The 22,985-nt window shown below is 37.7% G+C and overlaps 1 protein-coding gene across 5 annotated transcripts in view; it reads right to left on the bottom strand.

Moving 5' to 3' along the window:
* LOC136856816 (putative fatty acyl-CoA reductase CG5065) overlaps nucleotides 1–22,985 on the bottom strand; it is a 220,612-nt gene that overhangs the window by 38,804 nt on the left and 158,823 nt on the right. For all 5 annotated transcript variants that reach the window (XM_067134952.2, XM_068224972.1, XM_068224973.1 and 2 more), the window contains 2 exons: nucleotides 20,164–20,273; nucleotides 2,621–3,053 (listed from right to left, as the gene is read on the bottom strand). In XM_067134952.2, coding sequence (XP_066991053.2) covers nucleotides 2,621–3,053; nucleotides 20,164–20,273 — 543 coding nt within the window. The remainder of the gene's footprint in view (nucleotides 1–2,620; nucleotides 3,054–20,163; nucleotides 20,274–22,985) is intronic.

Below are 22,985 nucleotides of genomic sequence, written 5' to 3'. Positions count from 1 at the left end.
ACTTCGCGACTCTCTAATGAGACGAATGAATAGAAACCAGCCACTTACTCCAATGTTCCAGGGATTTATGGCCGGTTTCTGGAATGACAGTTATCTGTAGATGCGTAGTTATCAGTGACTTAACATGATAATACATTTAAAATGAGTTTCCGAAACAACAGTTATTGGTGCGCAACAACTGGTAACTGCAGCTAGTGCTGTTAGAACTGATTCCAACAAATTAGTTTCATAAACATTAGTAAGCGATAATGAACTGACTATAATATATTTACAGTCATTCATTGTAGTTTTAACATGCTTCGGTGTGCTGAAGTTGACAATATTTCAGTCAGTACGTTTACTTCCATGTTATCACTGGCTTTAGTCACTGATTCCACCTATATGGTGTCAGTCTGTCCCAGCTGTTTTGGTTACGATCTCTTCGTAGCATGGCGCCTCTACTGTAGATATATCTTCCAATATGGGAAATGAATCGTCAAATAAAATAGAACTTGAATCAAATGGATTTTCATCAGGCTCAAATTGATCTTTCACTGCAGCTATAATATTAAGATTTCTTTCGTCAGACTTTGAATCATGAGTCCCACCAACAGTTAGTGAACACCCAATCTGAAATTATGGAGTATTAATCATTAATATTTACATTTGTACTAAATAATAAATATCTTAGGCACTGGTATGCATTTAATATAAGCCTGCTGAATAACAAATACAGATTCTTCGTTGTTTTTTAAATGTTATTATATCTTTTAACCGGTGACGTGAGGTCTCATAGACTGGACTTCTTTAATTAAAAATCTTGCAGGGAGCTGTAGTTTGTTACCTGCTTATCTGTGGACTTCACGTCAGCAGTTACGAGAGTATTTTTGTCAATGCATGTTGCGTGGTCAGTGTAAGTAAAACATCTCAAATGACTAGTCCATTGCAGTTATTAAGAAATACAAATCCTCAGTTCGAGGAGTACATTAGGGAACTAGTAATGAAAAATGTAGTGGCATGGCTATTTTCTTTTGGCTATTGGAGATTGCAGTTTGTAACACTTTCATGTTGTTCAATTTGTACCATGAACGTTTTTCATTTATATTAGTATTATTTTTGTTTACGCTTGTGTTCTGGATCAGTGAAAAGTGATATGTTTGATAATTGCGGTGTATTTGTATAATTTTACTGACGACAATGATCAAGATGAAATTTAAGATGATATCTGCGTACTGGGAAAAAGAAAGAAGGGGAAATATAACTAATTTTTGCATTATTAGATCAGATATGTTCATATTATGAGATATTATTACATGCTAAATCAGACTGATTGAAATGACTGTGTACATGTTTGTAAACCAGTTCTCATTACAGAAAACTTCTGCTAGGGAAATAACGTGACTTTACTACCAACATACTCCTGATTAGTATGAATTTCCCACGTTGTTTATGACGTTGCCAAGCAAAATTCTATGATGATGGATCAAAGTTGATCCGGATCATGAAATCGGAGATCAATGTTATACAACACATACAATCCTTGGAAAGGATCATTTTCTGATCTCGAATCAAAATTGATCTCGGATCAGCTATGTTTATACAACCGGCCCTAACTCTATTTACGCAAACAGATTTTTCGCTCTAGGAGTGACTCTAATTAAAGTTCATGTAGGTGAAAAGTTGTAAAACATGAGTGGGAAAAGGAAAGAAATGTATGGGAAAAGAAATGGCCCATCAGTTGATTGAACTTTCAGAATCACATACAAAATTATGGGATTGTCCCCTAAAAGAGTACAGGAACTGACAACAAGAAGGTAAATCAATAAAGGCTATTATAGAACTTTGGAAGTTAGTCTGGATGGAGTTACTAGAAAACTGTTATCATTGTTAAGTGAATTCATAAACAAGGAAGATGAAATAACACCAGACTGGGGATGGATTAAATGGTGCGACATCAGAAAGAACACATGGGTTTTTTTTCTTAAAAGGGTATGGTTTCATCACATATATTTTAAATGCAAAGCATCATTAGTGATAATAATGAATGGTATCAAATCGAATTTTCCAGGTAAAGGAATATTAAGACGATCTTTTCCAGAGCTGTTAACCACAGACAATGAACGATATGCCACCATCAGGTATGTGACTGTTACATCCCACATCCACTTACAAAAAATACATTTTCTAAGCAAGTTGACTACAACAATAGTTGCAGGGATGCATCTTCTATGGTCCTACATGTCTACCTTGAATTTGCAAGTCAGCACTAGCTAGGGCTCTGTCTGATGGTCACTAGAACAGTGAATACAGGTAGCTGAGCAACCTATCTAGCACTGTCCTACCTGCCTCTACCTTTGTTCTATTGAAAGTAAATTAAATTCTCCCACAGTGTCCTTGTGCCTACATATAGGTAAAGACCAGTCTAGCTAGATATTTCTCTACAGTGTACGGGTGCCTTTAAGGCCTCAAAATCATCATAACTATCAATTATCCTAAATAACTGAAACTAATAATGTTAATAAACACAAATTACATCAGTGCTATTGTTTTCATTTCTGTACAGTTTTCTTTAAGTAACTAAAGTTATTCTTTGTAAGAGTGTGATTAGTTAGAATATCTTTTAAATTATAAAATTACTTACTTGGGTTTTTTGCCTGAAAGTCGAAAGAATAAATCCAGTATATGTGCATTAAGCACATGCAAGATAAATATACACAGCATGTTGAATATCCGGTTAGAATTGCACCGTAAATCAGGATACCAGACTGCATCATTCAGGGGATGTTTACGCAAGTAACCATAGCAAAGGGCCACAAAATTCTTCCAAAGAATGGGCTTCTGCAGACCTGTACAACAGTTGTAAACAGTAATATCCTTAGATGGCTCTCTGGCTCTATGCCATGCTGCACAGATCAGGAGGTTTATGACCATGTCCACCGGAATCATATCAGCCACTTTGCCACCGTGACAGTACGCTGTGCGAAACAACCCCAGTCCTCCTGCTCCTAAGAGACCTGCTGGTCCTGCCCAGCCGTCCACCCATCCTGGAACAGGCTCACACCTGGCTGACAACACTGCAACACCAGATACAGAAATATCAGAAAAATATTAATAAAATCTAATGAAACAAACTTAAATTTGAGATTTTAATCAGTCACCCACCTAAATTTAACAAGCTGTTAAACACTCTGAATGAATAATTTGAAATGAATAAAGCTCATTTAACTTCAAGAAACTTGAGAATTTATCAGCTGAATTCAAATAAACTGTCAATTTTTTCTCAAACTTCACTAACTCATAGGGTTTGGTAACAATGGAATAGGAATGGTCTAGGACTAGAAGAGTAGAATCCACAGCCTTAATTAAGCTACAGTCCTGATATTTGCCTGGTGTAAAAATAGAAAACCACTAAAAGCCATCTTCAGGACTGCTAGATATATAACATCCAGGGATTTTCATCACTGCTTGTGAGGAGCAGGATAGATTTTACAACCACAAAACATGCAGATGATTTATGCATGTGAGATAAGGCAAGGCAAGGCAAGGCAAGGGGAGGCAAAGATGGTGTGCACAAATAAATGAAGATGGAAACAAGCCAATAGTGGTTTTCTTTTTAATTCACCACTGATCTGCATTTAAAGCTGGTGTCCTGGTGGCATATTCCGTATTAATTATTTACCTAGTCTTTTCTTAAATTAATGGTTTCAATGAAATTTGAAATTTATCAAACATCTCCCTTAGTAAATTATTCCAATCTCTAATTCCTCTCTCTATAAACGAATACTTGCCCCAATTCGTCCTATTGAATTCCAACTTTTAAAAACTCCATTCAAGCTTATTTGTCTATCAGTGTCATTCTACACCATCTCTCCACTGACAACTCAGTCAAGCAGCTCTCTCCTTACTCCCAAGTCTTCCCAGCCCAGAATTTTCATAACACTATTAATTTGTTGGGGATTACACAGAAAAAATCATGCTACTTTCCTTTCGATCTTTTCGAGTTCTCAAATCAAGTAATCCATACACTGGAACCATACTCTAATTGGGGTCTTACCAGCGATTTACACATCCTCTCATTTACAACTAGAGATAGGAATTAAGTATCGTAACACGATAATGTATCCTGATTCATTACAGTTAACTGTTCCAAAAATATTAAATAATAATAATAATAATAATAATAATAATAATAATAATAATAATAATAATAATAATAATAATAATAATAATAATAATAATAATAATAATAATAATAATAATTTTAAAAAAGTAACTGTCTCAGCGAAAGTGAATGAAAGTGAAACCAAGGGAAGGGAAGGGAAGGGAGTTTTTTGATCGGCTAACAGATATTATGTTCCTTAAGGGAGCACAGCAGCTCACTTAAGCATTTTGTAACAGCTTAGGGGTAGAACTGACATTCCTACTCTGTTACTTGTTGGTTAGTTACAGATATTCTTTAGTTATTTGCAGTGCATTGTATTAGGCTAAAAACACTTCTATGTGGGTTTTGCACTTTACCTTTCATGTTTCACGTGTGTTGTGGACAATGAGCAAAAGTCAGGAAACAAGTCCTCTATGGTAATTTCCACTGTCGCAAACCATGCAAATAAATTTGCCTGATGCGATTTATGTGGACAAAAACTTGGTTACAGGGAAATGGTTCCTAATTTGAAGGAATTTGTTGAAAGAAGACACCCAATAATAATAATAATAATAATAATAATAATAATAATAATAATAATAATAATAATAATAATAATAATAATAATAATAATCCTCAAAATTCTACCAGTGCATATATTTACAATAGTGTTCATGGTACTCAAATATTAGGTGCTGAAATCTCCCTGTGGGTGGGAGCAGTAGAATAACACCCACGGCATCCCCTGCCTCTTATATGAGGTGACTAAAAAGGGCCCAAGAGGCTCTCAGCTTGGGAGTGTGGGTTGGCAACCTCGGGGCTTCTGGCATTGCTTCCACTTACTTATGCCAGACTCCTCACTTTCATCTATCCTATCTGACCACCCTTGGTCAACTCTTGTTCTTTTCTGACCCCGACGCTATTACATTGCGAGGCTTAGAGAGTCTTGCATTTTCACGCCCATCATGGCCCTCGCCTTTCTTTGGCCAGCATGTACATCATCTAAAGCATAAATTCACAGCTATAGAACAGGACATTGAGATCTTGGAGAACTTAGGAAAAGGAAGTTTGCTGGATGTTACGGAGGGTTGCTATATAGACCTGGAACAGTATTTTAATCCAAACCTTAATTTAAATGAAATTTCTGAAAAATCAAATATTCTATATGATTTCCTTATCGTGTTTTTAAAAAATGTACATATCCCGGTCAATAAGACGGTGTTTCATATTACGCGTAATAGCTTTACTAGTTGATTTTTACGACCACGCCCTCCGGAGCTCCAACAAGTTGCTGTTCCTCAGTTGCTCCTCCCACTTTCCCCTATTTCCCCCTTTGGATCCCGACCAACCTTGGACACTTGATTACTATCACAACACTGCTTGATAGGCTTCATTGTGCTTTGCATGGATAGTGATCTTTTGAGGTGAGTCACGTAAAAAGTTCATGTTATAAGACGTAATTTTATATATTGCCTCTTCAGTTAAGTGATAGTTTATTACATTCCTATTATCACAGGTCCGCATTGAACTGGGAACGTTGTACTTGTTAACATCTTAAAGGACCGATTGCTCATTTCCACCTCACTAGGATTGCTCCATTAAAGTGACTCTGAAGATTTTATTGAAGTATTTTACTACGATTCTACGTCATGTTTTAAGAAGTATGATAAATTAAGCTAATGTTTCTCAAGACTATTTTATTTTAAGTTGTTGTTCTTTTAAATCCACGTTATTTTATAAGTGAGCAAACCGGTTTGCATATGTTTTCATCAATTTATGGTTTAAGACTCGCAAGTCTCGGACTTGTAGAAAATATGGACTTAGAGACAGTATAATCATAACACAGTTTTAAGTTGTTAATACGGTTTTAAATTGTGTTCAATTTGACGTAGATAAACTTACGTGATTGCCAATTTTTCCATGAACCTATATCAGCTGATGATGACGCAGAGGGGCGTCAAAACTAGTTCTGATTGAAATATATGTAATAATTTCATCTAAACAACGGTTTTTATGTATTGAATAAGGTGGATCAAAATTATAATAAAATTTGTAATCTTGGTTCAATATGGACAAACAATGAAGTTTATTAATTTAACTCAAAAATGCTTAACAAGAAAATCATGAATACCTGTCAAAATGATAAATTAAAGGAGTTCATATTTTTATGGTTCACGCAACAGAGACCAGTCAGGACCAGTTTTTAAAAAAACCCAAGATGTTACCTGAACTGATTGATGAGGAGGGTAAATAGTTTAAAGCCAGTGCAGGATGGCTAGAAAAGTGGGAAAAATAGGTACAGCGTTGTCAAGTAAATGTTTGTCGGGAAAAGTTACCTGCCAATGTCGATGCTGCAGACATTTAGAAAACAAAACTGGATGAATTTCTGCAAGGATACAGTAAAGATCAGATTTTAAATGTGGATAAGTCAGGTTTGAATTTTAAAATGTCTAAAAAGTCAGTTGCTTCAAGAAATGAAAAGAGTGCTCCTGGGCACAAAATGAACAAAAAAGAGTGACAGTTTTCCTCTGCAGTAATGCTTCTGGAACTGACCAACTGTGACCTATCTAAAAAACCTAAGGCTTAGAAAATTTCGGCAAATGCTCTTCCTATCTTTTATCAAAACAAAAAATGTTCCTCAATGTCCACTGCCTTGTTCACTGAATGGCTTAGAGATAAATTTGTCCCCTGTGTTAAATCTTCCCAGGAAAGCAGTGTTGTTAATCAATAATGCACCTACACACCCATAGAGTCTGTAGGATGGTAACATTATTGTTCAGTTTTTACCTGCAAATATTACAAGTCTGATCCAACCCCTAGACCAAGGTGTAGTAGAATGCTACAAAAGGCACTATTGGTCATTATTTTTTAGATACATGTTGCAAGTATTCTGAAATCTTGAAAAGTATCAGCAAGAAAAATGTGGTATACTGATATACTCAATCCTGGGAGAAAATAAACTCGTCAACCCTGGAAAAATGTTGGAATAAACTTTTTGATGGGATTTTAATTGAGGACAACACTGAGAGTAGAGCCTCCATGTCTAAGGTGGCAGCGTACTGGCCTCTCAATGCTGGGTTCCGTGGTACAACTCCTGGTCACCCCATGTGAGATTTGTGCTGGACAAAGCAGAGGCGGGACAGGATTTTCTCCGGGTGCTCCAGTTTTCCCTGTCATCTTTTATTCCAGCAACACTCTCCAATATCATTTCATCTGTCATTCATTAATCATTGCCCCAGAGGAATGCGACAGGCTCCGCCAGCCAGCACAACATCTATCCTCGCCGCTAGATGGGGGCTTCATTCATTCCATTCCTGACCCGGTCAAATGACTGGAAACAGACTGTGGATTTTCATTACAACACTCAGAGAGATGAATACCATGCGACCTAATTTTACAAATACCAGGATGTGAAAAGATCAACAAAGGTGAAATAAGTGAATAGGTAAATGGTGATGACACACAACAACAATGCAGCAGGCGACAAAGAAGATGACATAGCCAAAATCACCACAGATGAGATATTCAATGCCTTCAAGGTAAGAGATTTAAATACAGTATTGGGTGGTAAAATTAGGCTGGATAGAACATGAGTTTTCTCACAAACTCTTTTTGTATTGTGATTGACCTGTCTAAAGCATTTGATAGGGTGGATCATGGGAGACTACTGGCAAAAATGAGTGCAATTGGACTAGACAAAAGAGTGACTGAATGTGTTGCTATATTTCTAGAAAATAGATCTCAGAGAATTAGAGTAGGTGAAGTTTTATCTGACCCTGTAATAGTTAAGAGGGGAATTCCTCAAGGCAGTATTATCGGACCTTTATGTTTTCTTATATATATAAATGATATGAGTAAAGGAGTGGAATCAGAGGTAAGGCTTTTTGCAGATGATATTATTCTCTATAGAGTAATAAATAAGTTACAAGATTGTGAGCAACTGCAACATGACCTCGATAATGTTGTGAGATGGACAGTAGGCAATGGTATGTTGATAAACGGGGTTAAAAGTCAGGTTGTGAGTTTCACAAATAGGAAAGTCCTCTCAGTTTTAATTACTGCGTTGATGGGATGAAAGTTCCTTTTGGGGATCATTGTAAGTATCTAGGTGTTAATATAAGGAAAGATCTTCATTGGGGTATTCACATAAATGGGATTGTAAATAAAGGGTACAGATCTCTGCACATGGTTATGAGGGTATTATGGAGTTGTAGTAAGGATGTAAAGGAGAGGGCATATAAGTCTTTGGTAAGACCCCAACTAGAGTATGGTTCCAGTGTATGGGACCCTCACCAGAATTACCTGATTCAAGAACTGGAAAAAATCCAAAGAAAAGCAGCTCGATTTGTTCTGGGTGGTTTCCAACAAAAGAGTAGCGTTACAAAAATGTTGCAAAGTTTGGGCTGGGAAGAACTGGGAGAAAGAAGAAGAGCTGCTCGAATAAGTGGTATGTTCCGAGCTGTCAGCAGAGAGATAGCGTGGAATGACATTAGTAGACGAATTTGAGTGGCGTTTATAAAAGTAGGAAATGTCACAATATGAAGATAAAGTTGGAATTCAAGAGGACAAACTGGGGCAAATATTAATTTATAGGAAGGGGAGTTAGGGATTGGAATAACTTACCAAGGGAGATGTTCAATAAATTTCCAATTTCTTTGAAATCATTTAGGAAAAGGTGAGGAAAAAATAGGTAGGGAATCTGCCACCTGGGTGACTGCCCTAAATGCAGATCAGTATTGATTGATTGATTGATAGATGGATGGATAGATTGATTGATTGATTGATATATTGATTGATTGATTGATATATTGATAGATTGTATGATTGATTGATTGATAGATTGATCAATTGATCGATTGATTGATTGATTGATTGATTGATTGATTGATTGATTGATTGATTGATTGATTGATTGATTGATTGATTGATTGATTGATTGATTGATTGATTGATTGATTGATTGATTGATTGATTGATTGATTGATTGATTGATTGATTGATTGATTGATTGATTGATTGATTGATTGATTGATTGATTGATTGATTATATACTAGGTAGCATTACATATTGTCAAAAGATGTGACGAAGCCTTCTGACATTCTGCTAATGAAACGGTGGCGTGACATAGTGACTAAAAAGTGATGGGAAAGAAACAACAAAAGAAAATAGAAGACTTTTGCAGAAAAAATATATAGGGTCTACTGTATATTTACAAACATCATTTTGTAAATACAGTTGAGTAGTTTGGGTTTTCAGTATTAAAATACTTTGTCAACAATGCACTATATATTTAGCCTATTGTCTTCATTTACATTCATCTAAACCTTCAAAAAACAATATTTAACCTCTAAAAATTGTATTTGAATTATTATCCAAAATTTTGATTATCAAAAAAGTCCCCCCCTCCCCCTCGTTTTGGTTAACAGATTCTGTATACAGAGGAAGAAGCTGGACACACAACTTCCACAGTTGTATACCACATATTTCCAGCCTTTGTCTATGGCAGACAATGCTGATTTTGTAGCCCTTAGTATTGGATTTACAGTGCGAGTTAGCTATGTGGATTGGGGCCATATAGCTGTTAGCTTATATTTGGGAGATGGTGGGTTCGAACCCCACTGTCCACAGCTCTGAAGATGGTTTTCCATGGTTTCCCATTTTCTTATCAGACAAATGCTGGCTGGGGCTGTTCCTTAATTGAAGCCATGGTCACTTCCATCCTAATTCTGTCTTATCCCAAGATCAATCTCTGTCAGTACAACGTAAAAAACAAACAGGTAAAAATATGCTGAATTAAACCCAGCTTTGTTCTGCCTCATAGAAGAATTATTTCCTCATCTCTCCTTCTGGCAGTATATGACCAGTGTTTGACACTCATCTGTCAAGATATTATATACTGCCATGTCCCAGTGTCTGTTTAACTAAGGATCCCTTGGATATCTAGGAATACACAGAGATTACTAGCTGTCACTACACATTTTATAAGTGAAGATTTTGAGTGTAAATGGGTTATTGCAAAAATTTCTTGGAATAGTTAAGAATGTGAATGACGAGCTGGTGAAAGAGACAGTATTGTTGAATAAAGCGAGATGGAGGTATAGAACTGCTATTTATGTACTAAGGTGTGGCTAGGGGTTGCAAAAGGCAGCAGGTATAGTGATTGCTCCTCTAAAAATTGATCTGCAATTTGTATTATGTTACTTTTATATCCTAACACTCCAAAATTATACTATCAGTGTAATGGAGATACTGCAACATGATACTAGAAAGTAACCATTTGTCCATCTCTATTTACATCCTTACTACAAACCCTAAATACTCTCATCTATATATATAAAATAACTTGTCCTGACTGACTGACTGACTGACTGACTGACTGACTGACTGACTGACTGACTGACTGACTGACTGACTGACTGACTGACTGACTGACTGATTCATCATCGCCCAGCCAAAACTACTGGACATAATGAAATGAAATTTTGGGGATACATTCATATTAAGATGTAGATGCTCGCTAAGAGAGGATTTTTGGATATTCCGTCGCTAAGGGGGTGAAAAGGGGGGTGAAATTTTAAAATGAGTGAATCTATATCTCAAAACTTTAAAAGTTTACAAATGTAAAAATTGGTAGTTAGAATCTTCTTAAAAAATAAGGAAATACGTATTTTTTTGTTTTCAGAAAATCCCAATAGGAGGTGTAAAAAGGGGTGAAAAAGGGGTTGAATGCCTTTAATCAGGATACCGGTACTTATATCTCAGAAACTGAAGGTATTACAGACCTGAAAATTGATACTTTTGATCTCTTTTAAAAATAAAGAAATACATATTTTTTTGTTTTTGGAAAATCCAATTAATGGGAGTGTGAAAAGGGGGGTGAATTTTAAAATCATTGTATCTATATCACAAAACTTTGAAAGTTTACAGATGTAAAAATTGGTATTTAGAATCTTCATTAAAAATAAAGAAACACGTATATTTTTGTTTTCGCAAAATCTCAATAGGAAAGGTGGAAAGAGGTGAAAAATTTCTTCAATGCATTTAATGAGGATACTTATATCTCAGAAACTGAATATATTACAGACCTGAAAATTGGTGTTTTGGATCTTCTTTAAAAATAAAAAGCACGTATTTTTTGTTTTTGGAAAATCCAATTAATGGGGGGGAGGGTGAGAGGGGGTGAATTTTTAAAAGGAGTGTATCTATATCACAAAACTTTTAAAGTTTATAGATGTAAAAAATTAGTATTTAGAATCTCCTTTAAAAATAAAGAAACACGTATATTTTTGTTTTCGGAAAATCCCAATAGGAAGGGTGGAAAAGGGTGAAAATGTGTTGAATGCCTTTAATGAGGCTAATTATATTTCAGAACCTGAAGATATTACAGACCTGAAAATTGGTATTTAAGATCTACTTTAAAATAATAAAGAAACAGGTATTTTTCGTTTTTGGACAATCCAAATAATGGGGGGTGAAAAGGGGAGTGAATTTTTAAAATGAGTGTATCTACATCCTAAAATTTTAAACGTTTACAGATGTGAAAATTGGTATTTTGAATCTCCTTTAAAAATAAAGAAACATGTATTTTTTGTTTTCGGAAAATCCCAATAGGAGGGGTGTAAAAGGGTGAATAATGGGTTGAATGCCTTTAATGAGGATACATATATCTCAGAAACTGAAGATATTACAGAACTGAAAATTTGTATATGGGATCTCCTTTAAAAATAAAGAAGCACATATTTTTTTGTTTTTGGAAAATCCAATTAATGGCGGTTAAACAGGAGTGACATATTTGGGTGAATTTTTTGAAAGACAGTATCTACAGAATATCTGAGAAAAGTAGAATGTTACAGACGTAAAAAGTAATATTTGGAATCTTCTGTAAATGTAAAGAAACATAGGCGATTTGTTTTTGGAAATTCCACTTAAGGGGAACTAAAAAGGGGGTTAAATTTTAAAATGAGAAGTTATACAGTATATCTCAAGAAACTTAACATGTGACAGAAGTGAAAAATGGTTTTTTTATCTCCATAAAAATAAGGAAACGATTATTTTTAGTTTTCGGATATAGCACTTGGGTGGGGGGTAAAAGTGACTGAAAATGGCATTGAATTATTTTAATTAGGCTACTGTTATCTCAAAAATGAAGATGTTACAGACGTGAAATGTGATATTTGGAATCTGCTTTAAAAGTAAAGAAGCACGAATTCTCGGAAAATCCAATGAAGGGGGGGGGGGGGGGGTGAAAGAATTGAAAATTTAATTGACTTAATTGTATGAGAATATTTACATCTAATAAAAACTAAAGTTGTTAGGGCCTACAGATGTGAAAATTGGTATTTGGATCTCCTGTAAAGACAAAGAAAAGCCCGTTTTGTGGGGGGGGGGGGATCATCTTGGGAGGCGTGAGTGAAAACGAGTTGAATTCCTTTCATGAGGACACACATAAATCAAAAACTGAAGAAGTTACAGTCGTGATAATTGGTATTTAGAAGATCCTTTACTATTAAAGAAACAAGTATTTTTTGCCGGAAATTCACTTGAGGGGTGTGGGGGAGTGTGAAAGTGAAAAAAGGTTAATTATTTTAATCTGAAAACTGAAGGTAATAGACGTAGACAATGGTGTTTGGAATCTCTTTTAAACATAAAGAAACAAGCCTTCTTTTAGTTTTTTTGGGGGGGGGGTACATAAACTTAACAGCGGTGGGGAGTAAAAGGAGTTGAGACCAATTGATTTTACTGTTCATAATGTATTTATAAGGAGCCTCCGTTGCTCAGGCGGCCGCGCGCCGTCCTCTCACAGCTGGGTTCCGTGGTTCAAATCCCGGTCTCTCCATGTGGCATTTGTGCTGGACAAAACGGAGGCGGGACAGGTTTTTCTCCGGATACTCCAGTTTTCCCTGTCATCATTCATTCCAGCAACACTGTCCAATATAATTTCATTTCATTTGTCATCCATTAATCATTACCCCAGAGGAGTGCGACAGGTTTCGGCTGCCGGCACAATTCCTATTGTCGCCGCTAGATGGGGGCTTTATTCATTCCATTCCTGACCCTGTCGAATGACTGGAAACAGGCTGTAGATTTTCGATGTACTTATTCTGATCATAAACCGATCATTTTTAATCTTTCCTGGGTTCGTTTTCAAGAGCCATCTTTCCCTTCGGAGAACGTTCTTAGATTACAGTACCTTCTCCTGGCATATAAATAAAAATATAAACACATTTGAAATAAACGATAGGAATGAGATTGACCGTCCTGTTTTTCACCTCTATAATAAGGTCAATAATGCATGGAAGTATGTCATTTGTATGGCCAGAAATCCCCCACACTTGCCTACGCGCGACAATGGTGCTGGTCACATTCTCAACAATGACAATGGTAGCAGATGTAATTTACTGCCAAGTAGCGGTCTTGCATCTTGCTGTTGGGTCCAGAACAACTATAATAATAATAATAATAATAATAATAATAATAATAATAATAATAATAATAATAATAATAATAATGTTCTGGACCATCGTCAAATGTGCGGACCGCACTGGAAACGGGTCCTGGACGGGTAATGACTAAGAATGCAGTCCGGCTGCGGGTTCAGAACCACCAAGGCACCCAAGATGACAACACGCCGGATCTCCTGAAGGATTTCATCCATATTAAAAATGCTTACAGGGAAAGATGGCAAAGATTTAGGGACGCAACTGACCAGATGGAATACCTGGACCTAGCCCGGGAAGTACGAAATCGATTGCTGGAAAGAAAGATTCAAAAATGGAGGGAGACTTGCCATAATCTATTAGAAAACGAGTCAGATAGTGAATTTTGGTGGATTCTCGCAGAAAACGAGTCACATCGTGAATTTTGGCGGATTATATTTCTAAAACAATAAGCATTCAATTATAAATTTCAGTATAATACCGTAGCGAAGCACGGGTACCTTGCTAGTAACAATATAAAGAGACCTGTAACCTTTATTTACAAACCTCAATGTGATTATTTTACATCAATGAAGCTTTCCTTATATTAACATTTAGGTACTTAATATGATCCCCATGGGATACTTTTACCCTATTAACAAAGTAATTGAAACTGAGAGGAGTGAAACAACCTGACTTTTTACCCCACTTACCATTGTCTGCTATCCATCTCAGTCCTTTACAATCCTGTAACTTATTAATTCAGAACTACATCATCTGTAAAAATCTGTATCTTTGATTCCCGTTCTTTACTTATATAATTTATACAGTATATACAGTATAAGAAAACATAAAGGTCCAATAGTATTGCCTTGTTGAACCCCCTCTTAATCACTACAGGATCAGATAATGCTTCACCTACTTTAATTCTCAGAGTTCTGTTTTATGGAAATGTAGCCACCCATTCAATCACTCTTTTGTATAGTCTAATAGCCCTTATTTTCATCAGTAGTCTACCATGATCTATCAAAAACCTTGGATAGGTCAACAAGCATTTAAACTCTGGAATGGTGGACTTGCATTCAAGTGCCTACGCATTAGAATATATACACACAGGTCTGTCCACAAACTGTGGATTTGTTCAATAACAGGTACAGGCATAAAGTTAGGCCTATCTGTGGGGGGTTTTTCCTTCAGAAATACTATGTAATTAATTTAATCCAATTACCCTCCAGGCTTGTTTTTCAGTCAGGGATCCCACCTCTACTGTCTCAAGGGCAGTGTCCTGGAGTGTGAGGCATTTGGTCTGGGATACAGCTGGGGAGAAGGACCAGTACCTTACCCAGGTGGCCTCACCAGCTATGCTGAACAGGGGACCTTGTGGGGGATGGGAAGATTGCGAGGGACAGACAACACTGAAAGGCATAACGGTCTATAATGATGATGGATGTATGTACGTATTGTACCGGGAAATGATTATGGGGCCACAGCATGGGAAGGATCTCAGGTTGTGTGCGGTTACTATTGGAGCAGGTACAGAGAAGGATAAATTTGCAGGGTGAATAATAGATGGTAACTAAAATTTTTGACAATATTTATTGATATTCTCAAGTAAATCACCCTGCTGTTGATTTATCAAAATTAAATTTTCAATCAATCTTTTCAGAATGCAAAAATGAAATATATACGCTGTTATATTCTGAGACATCCACTTGAAGTTAATAATGTCCAAAATGAATACCAATTTTCTGAGTTCTCAAACACCCTACAGTTCATCTAGGATCTCTTATATAGACTCAAATTCAAAATAACACTTTGTACATAGAACTTCATTTAAAGAAATTTCTAGATTGCATAGAAATTAAGTCCATCACTTGTGATGCGAACCTAAAGTTTTTCTAAGATTATTAAACATAACACTAACTTACACTTCCTTTAACAATCTGATAGTTCAAATAAATATTTTCTATCACTTGCTGAAAACTCCTACAGTTCATCTAAACCAATTATATAAGACGGTGCACTTATTTTATGGCAAGCCCTATAGTTCATCTAAGTGAAATGACTTCAATTTACACAAACTTTAAAGAGAAATCTACAGTTCAAAATAAGACCTGAAGTCTTCTTGAATGACCTCCTACAATTATTATAAACAGTATGATTAGAATCCACACGAATCACTATTCTTTTGACGAATGTAGCACTGTAAATGATCGAGTGCTTTATTAAAAAGTCAGTTAGTGTCTAAGTGTAATTACTCACTCAAAACTATATGAAATACACTTATTTCACCTGTAATCTGCTCATAAGGATTGATGAAGTACTGTCCTGCGGCTTGGTGACTGGAACTTTCAGCAGCGTGCAGCCCGAACTTGAACTCGGCACCAGCAGTGTAACACGTTCCATTCCATGAAGATACCACATTATCATCCCTCGTAGAAACCACGATCAATCCCTCGCTGGATACCACGAATATCCCACGAAGAAACCACGATTAATCCGATGCTGGAGATGACGTTCTACGTAATGTAATATCACGACACTTTCCGATGTTCTTTTAAAGAGAAGTGTTGAAATACAGAAAGTTCAATTGGCACAATATAACGAGCTGTAGGACTCGTAATTATCATTAATGAGTTGTATTTTACATTGACATAAGTCTTAATGCACAGTTTCTACTCGTACTTTGGTTCTACGATATTAAATGCGTGACTCAGAATATCACAGTCTATGCTACAGTTTGACCAAGGACCAAGGGGGAAGTTTTCATTCCCCTTCCCAAAGGGAAGAGGTGGGCCACCTAGAAGGTAACGCCTACTCTCTGGCCAGGAGATTTGGCGGGGTTTGAGATTTTAAGGAGTTGGATGAGGGGGAAACGGTGTTGTGTTTAGTTGGAGATTTTGGGGGGCTGGCCTCTTGGCTAAGGGGTGTAGTTCTGCTCTCGTGCTTTTTATTGGGTTTTACATACATACATTGGTTATACATTGGTTATACATTGGTTACATTAGGTTGGATACATGTTACATATATTGTGGATTACAGTTTTTATAGTTACTTATCTGGTACTAGGGAGTAGGAGGGGAAGAATTTGGTGGTAGAATGAGGTAATGTTGGCTAGGGATGTGAGTAGAAGGTGGAGAAGATTGGTATTGCGCTGTGGATTTGGGAGATGGTGTTGGGGACGGGGCTGGTTGTGAGGTGGGTTTGGGTGGTTGTGAGTTTTAGGAGGGGAGCGAGATGGTTCTACTCGGTGTTGCTTCCCGAAGAGCTGGATCCCGTGTTGAATGAGCCTTTGCGCGTCTTCGGGTTGCTGGAGAAGGAGCCGCACCATGTAGGTGGGCCCGGCTGTGTTGTGGATCCCGGATGCTTTTTTGAGGTTAAGTCCTGAGCGTCGTATCTCTTGTGAGATGATTTCAGATGGTATGGTTGGATTGATTCCTCTGACGATGCAGCTGGCGTTGGGCTGGGGCGCTGGTGGTGGCAGTGGCGAATTGTTTCCATTGGACTTGGGCGATGGCAGGATTTGTCCGTTGGACTCGGGAGCTGGAGGTGGTGATGGCGTCTGTCTTGCAGTTTCTGTAGTCATGGTGGTGGCGTCTTCTTCTTCACTTGGTTACCTGAATGGGATAGGCTGGGTAGGGGGTGGGGTAGACATCATTATGGGAGTGGAGTGGGTCATTACTGAGGTGGTTATGGGAGTATTGCGGGATGTGTGGGTGGGAGTAGTAACCATGGTGGTAGTGATGGTGGTAATGGTAGTGGTAAGTGGGTACGTTATCGGGTGGGATGGTGGGGTATATGGTGGAGGTGGCCTTGTTGCTGGTTGTTGGAATTGTCGGGGTGGCTTGGCTCCCGGGTCCAGTTCCAAGTCGTTTACCATATGGGGCAGACATGGTTCAGCGAAGCGTGGTATTCCGTTTATGTAAATGCCCCACCTTATGGCCTTTTGTACTGCTTCATCTGTGGCAAGTTGTATGAGGACTCGGTCGGTGGGTCTAAAGTCCACTAGAATTCGGCTTAGGTTTGTGACAGGTACACCTTCGTTCTTGAGGTACTTCAGTAGGGCTGCATCGGTGAAGGAGAGATCTATGCCTGGTAGTACACAGTTAGTCATGGTGGGGGAGGCCGACTTCCAGTTTGGTGTCTGGCCTGGTTATGTTTTATTGGCACGGCTAGGGTACAAAGATAGAGGTGTTGTGTTCCCTAGCCGTATTAAAAGCAGCGTAGATCGTTTCTCGATTGTGGAGAGGCGATGTACAGTTTGAACCGTAAGTCAAGTTAATGCAGTAATGATCTGAGGTCGTTTTCAAAATGGAAAGCACAGTCTTTTACTCACAGTTTATAAAAAAATGAATTGAACACTATCACAGTTCATAATAATCACTGATTATGTCTTAAATTCAATCACAGAATAACTATCACGGTCCGTGAAACACTCGAGAAAATGCAATTAATATCACTCCTATAACAGTCTCTTGAATACTAATGTTCACAGCTTAAGAGGTTTTTATGAATGAGTTTGCATGACACAAGTTTGTATGACCTAATATTGCCATAAAATGTCCTTAACATTCAGTTTGTTTCTTATGGTAATAATCGAAAGTTCGAGAAAATACGATAAAAATAGTCACATTTAGTGACTATTATTGAATATTCGAGTGGAATGGTATTTCAAACACTTCACAATCGTAATTGTATACGAGAAATGTGTCTCAAAATTAATGACATCATAAACTGAAAGTTCACTTTATCACGCACAATGCTGTCACTGTCAATGATCATGACAAAGTTAAAAAATATGAGAGATTAACGAAGTCCACAATACTGTCGAATGGTAAATTAAACACTGGTATTCTCAAATATACTTCAATGCACAGTCTCTATCGTAAATTCACTTAGTTAAGACACTCGTAAATCTCATACAACGAAAACTCAGTTTGAGAAAACTTTACAACATCTCACACGTTACGACGCGGTTGAAAACTTCACTTATTACGACTTCGCACAAATTCAAAGTTCTAGAATATAACTTCCATATCTCTCGCGAAGCGGGACGGAGCATAATGACGTCTAGTCATGATCGAGTTGTAGAGTTTAAGACACACACACACACTGACTGTACCCTCGGGTCGTCGACCTATTTATATCCGGCTGGAAGCAAGCTCTCCGAGTCAGGCGACAGAGGGGTGGTTATACATTCCAAACTTCAATTCATCATATCTTTTAAGCCACTAGGCGGATTAATCTCAAATTTGCAACGTCTCACGTATAAAATGTGAGCCACAAGTTGGTGTTAGTCTCATATTTATCAGTCAAGTCATTGAGAAGTATAATAATTATTTGCCCCCTGTCATGCTGTCTTCCTCACACAGAGCAGTAGATATGAGAACGTTCTCTCGTACAACTGTTCGGACATTGTAACTTAGCCGTTCTTTCATGAATAAAGATTTTATAACACGTATGTGCCAGGGCCTATGCCTTCCTGGTACAGTATGTAAACAAGGAAGGGGAAAGGAAGCGGCCGTGGCCTTAAGTTAGGTGTCATCCTAGCATTTGTCTGAAGAAGAAGTGGAAACCACGAAAAACTACTTTGAGGATGGTTGAGGTGGGAATTGAACTCCCCTATACTGACCCCAATTCAGTCCTTGTACCACTTTTCAAATTTTGTGGCAGAGCCAGGAATTGAACCTGGGCCTTGGGGGGAAGGGGCAGAGAGGCGGGCATTAATCACACTAACCACAGAGGCGGACAAATACTGCACTGTGTAATACATTATTGAAAACAAGAAAAATGTGACAATTACAATTAATGTCAAATAATAAGCTAATAAGTCTGAGTATTTTGAATAGTTTCCACTGTTCTACTGAAGAATTTGAAGACAGACTCAGATCTAATGGCATATTGATGTGGTATTGTATATTCAGCATCAGTCTTATACTGAATTTTCTTACTCCGACAGTCACAAAATCATCTATAACATCTCCAAAGTTTAAGTTTGATGCTACTTCATGTTCTACCAGCAAACTAGGTAAATAGTTCAGTTTCTATTCTCCAAAAGTGGATCTTAAAGTGATTCTTTGTGAGGGACTGTTTACTGAAACTTCTTTCACCAGAAGTTATAAAATTGGCAAGGTGCAAAGCAATCTTACAGTTATGTACAGTTTTAGAAATATAGACCGGAGCTTGGCTTGATAGAGTGCAAGTGGAAAGCACTTGTTTCCAGATTTATTGACTGTATATTTGAGGTGTTTTAGTTCATCTTTTACTCTTTTGCTCACATGTTTAGGGTATATTTGAGATGAGGTTGCTTCTAATAATTATTAGATATAATATAATTAGTTCATTAAACTTCCTGGCCCCTTGAAATCCTAGCCCCCCCCAACAAATGACCACTTTTCTTCCCCCATTTTTTAAAGTGGCCCTGCATAGACACACACATTATAAAACTTTAGTAGAGACAGAACTATACTGGCACTTGGCTGAAATCAGGTTAAGTAGATGCGATATTGAGTGATTTCTTAGTATGTACATTATGATGTTGCCATTAATGCTATTCCAGGGTTAAGTATCCTATGAATGACTCTCTATTATATTTTTTCCTGTGAGTAATAATGAATTAATTTTACCTATAGAGGGCCTGACAATGGCCACTGGAAGGTTCTTGCTCTCTGTAAGCAGCACACTCTCAGCTAGAGCCTTCGTGAAAGTGTAAGTGTTAGGGCGGTTACCAATGATCCTGAAACATGAAATATGACTTCCATTAAAGAATTGAAGAGAAACTTACACAGTACCATACACACACTTTTCCATATTCATTATTTCAGGAAACGATTAATTCTATTAGTCTTCTCCTAATGAGACAAATTAAACCACCAAAATAACACATTACAAATTAAACAAATTCTGAATAATGTCTTCATTTTTACCTGATTTGCCTTGAAAATATTCATCACTCTAGTTATGGAAAAAAAAAAGGACAATCAATATGATCTGTTGCTAAAATATTTATAGATTGCTTAATTTATTACCCTGCTTGAAATGACAGGTGTATTCACTAATGCATGTGTCTGTGGTGGGTGATAGTGTAATATATAGGGCCCAGATTCCTATGGAATTATATTTTCCATTCCTTTAGGCCTACTTGTAGACTACTGATAAAAGAAATGGTGGCAAATTGTTGTTCTGATATGGTTATACCCATGTTCCATTTGACATAGTTTTACATATTATATGAAGAATAACAATTTTGTACATATCAAGATAGTCACTTTTAAAAAACCTAAAAATTGTGTCAGCTTGTTTAATTTTCAGACTATAGTAAAATAACTAGCAAATTTCATCTCATATAGAATATATTTCAATTGCTACAATTGGCTTTAGAGAATAGTCCCTTTAAAACTGGGATTTTATCCCTTTGTCTGTGAAATACAGTAGGTCTGAGTGCCTCAACTGCATAACACAGTACTAATCCTTCCTCAGAATCTGGGATGGCTAGGTGCCTTTCACTGGTCATTTAACCTTTGTTACAAATTTAAAGTAGGCTATTAGTTAGGGGTTCGGGTAGGGTGTCAGGGGAACATGATTTGTAACATCTAGTATGTAAACGTTAATTTGGTAGATAGGATGCCAATGGTCGCACAGCATACCCTGAGACCTTAGCTACTCAGGGTATGTCAAATCGAAGTTATTCTCCATCTGTAGGCATAGCCATGTATTAAACCGTTTGGTGACTTCTCAAAACAAAGTGAATAGCGGTGTGTCCGTGTGTCGTTGTGAGGTACGCTGACTACCGCGGTCATTTGAGCATGTTGTACGTAAATCAGCACATCCCATGAGACATCTTAACGAGGTTCAAATCACAAGGGCCATCACTTTGATCCTGGAAGGATGGACTTTTCGTCGTGTTGCTGTGGATCTCAGTGTCTCTCCATCAGTTATTCAATGCTTGTGGAATCACTACAATGAGACAGGACAGTTCACAAGGAGGGTTGGACAAGTTAGTGGATGCATGACAACCTTACAGGATGACCAATATCTGACCATCTGTGCATTGCGGCGTCGTTCAGCAACTGCCAGAGAACTGCAACAAGACCTCAGGAGGATCAATGGAGTCACAGTGTCTGACCAGACAGTAAGGAACAGGTTAAGAGAAGTGTCTTTATGACCCAGACATCCTGTTTGAGTGCCCCGTTTAATGCAGCAGCATCACGCAGCTTGCCTTCTGTTTGCCCGCACCCATATCAACTGGCAACTTCGCCAATGGAAACCTATGTTGTTCACAGACGAGTCCAGATTTCCCCAGACACAGTGTGATGGATGTCAACGTGTATGAAGACGCCGTGGTGAACAGTACATGCCAAATGTTGTCCAGGAATGCGACAGATTTGGACAAGTTCTGTGTTGGCGTGGGATGGATCAGTATTGATGGCCATATGGATCTTGTCATCGTCCGTGGTAATCTTACCGCTGCGGGGTACATCGAGCAGATACTGCTACAGCATGTGTTGGTTGCTGCATACGGTGTTGGCCCTGAATTTGTACTCATGCATGACAATGCCAGGGCTCATGTAGCGCGCATCACCAAAGCTGTCTTGCGAGAACTGGACATTCAAGAGATGGAATGGCCAGCAGTGAGTCCCGATCTTAATTCTATTGAGCATGTATGGGATAGGCTTGATAGAAGTGTTGTGGGCTTCCTGTTCCACCACAGACTCTCCAAGACCTCGAGCAGGCTCTCATTGAAGAATGGAACCTGATACAGCAACGTGACCTCCGTCGACTTAAACGGAGCATGCCACATAGGTGCCAAGCTGTGATAAATGCTCATGGAGGATATACACCATACTGAAGCTCTTCAACTGTGATCAAAATCCACCCTGAAGGACTGTTATCACTTTGTTTTTCCCCCTATTTGGACATTTCCATTCGTGTTCTGAAAATGAATGTGAATCCATCGATGTTCTTTTGTATACTTCAACGGTAAAGAATAAAGGTTTAGTTAGTAATATACCTGGGTGTGAGGTATTGTTTTGTGGAGCATGGCATTCTGTTCTGTTAACTTATGTGAAGCGGGCTTGCTAGAAACAGCTCAAATTACATTTAGTCCTCAGTGAAAACTAAAATCACGGTCAAGTACGAGGAAAGTTTTACAATAGACAGGAAAGTGGTAAATTGCCAAGTATGTAGCAAAACTATAGGGTGTTCCATGAAGTCACAACTTGGCCAAAATTTATGTAGTGCATCGTACACAAGCAATAAACATCATGTGTCTCCTAGGCAGGTACTCTCAACTGAAATGGGATAGTCAGGTTCAAAAAGTAAGGTTTTTAAAGATTGTTGGCTGTAACTCGATCTGAGTATATATAACTTCTTCCTGCATAAGGTTATCAGATCAACTCAGTTTATGGATGTGTTTGCGATGACTAAACAGACCAATCTTGGCATAAAA

This window comes from Anabrus simplex, chromosome 1, assembly GCF_040414725.1.
Source record: "Anabrus simplex isolate iqAnaSimp1 chromosome 1, ASM4041472v1, whole genome shotgun sequence".
Lineage (NCBI taxonomy): Eukaryota > Metazoa > Arthropoda > Insecta > Orthoptera > Tettigoniidae > Anabrus > Anabrus simplex.
This window is presented reverse-complemented; position numbering and strand designations above follow the sequence as displayed.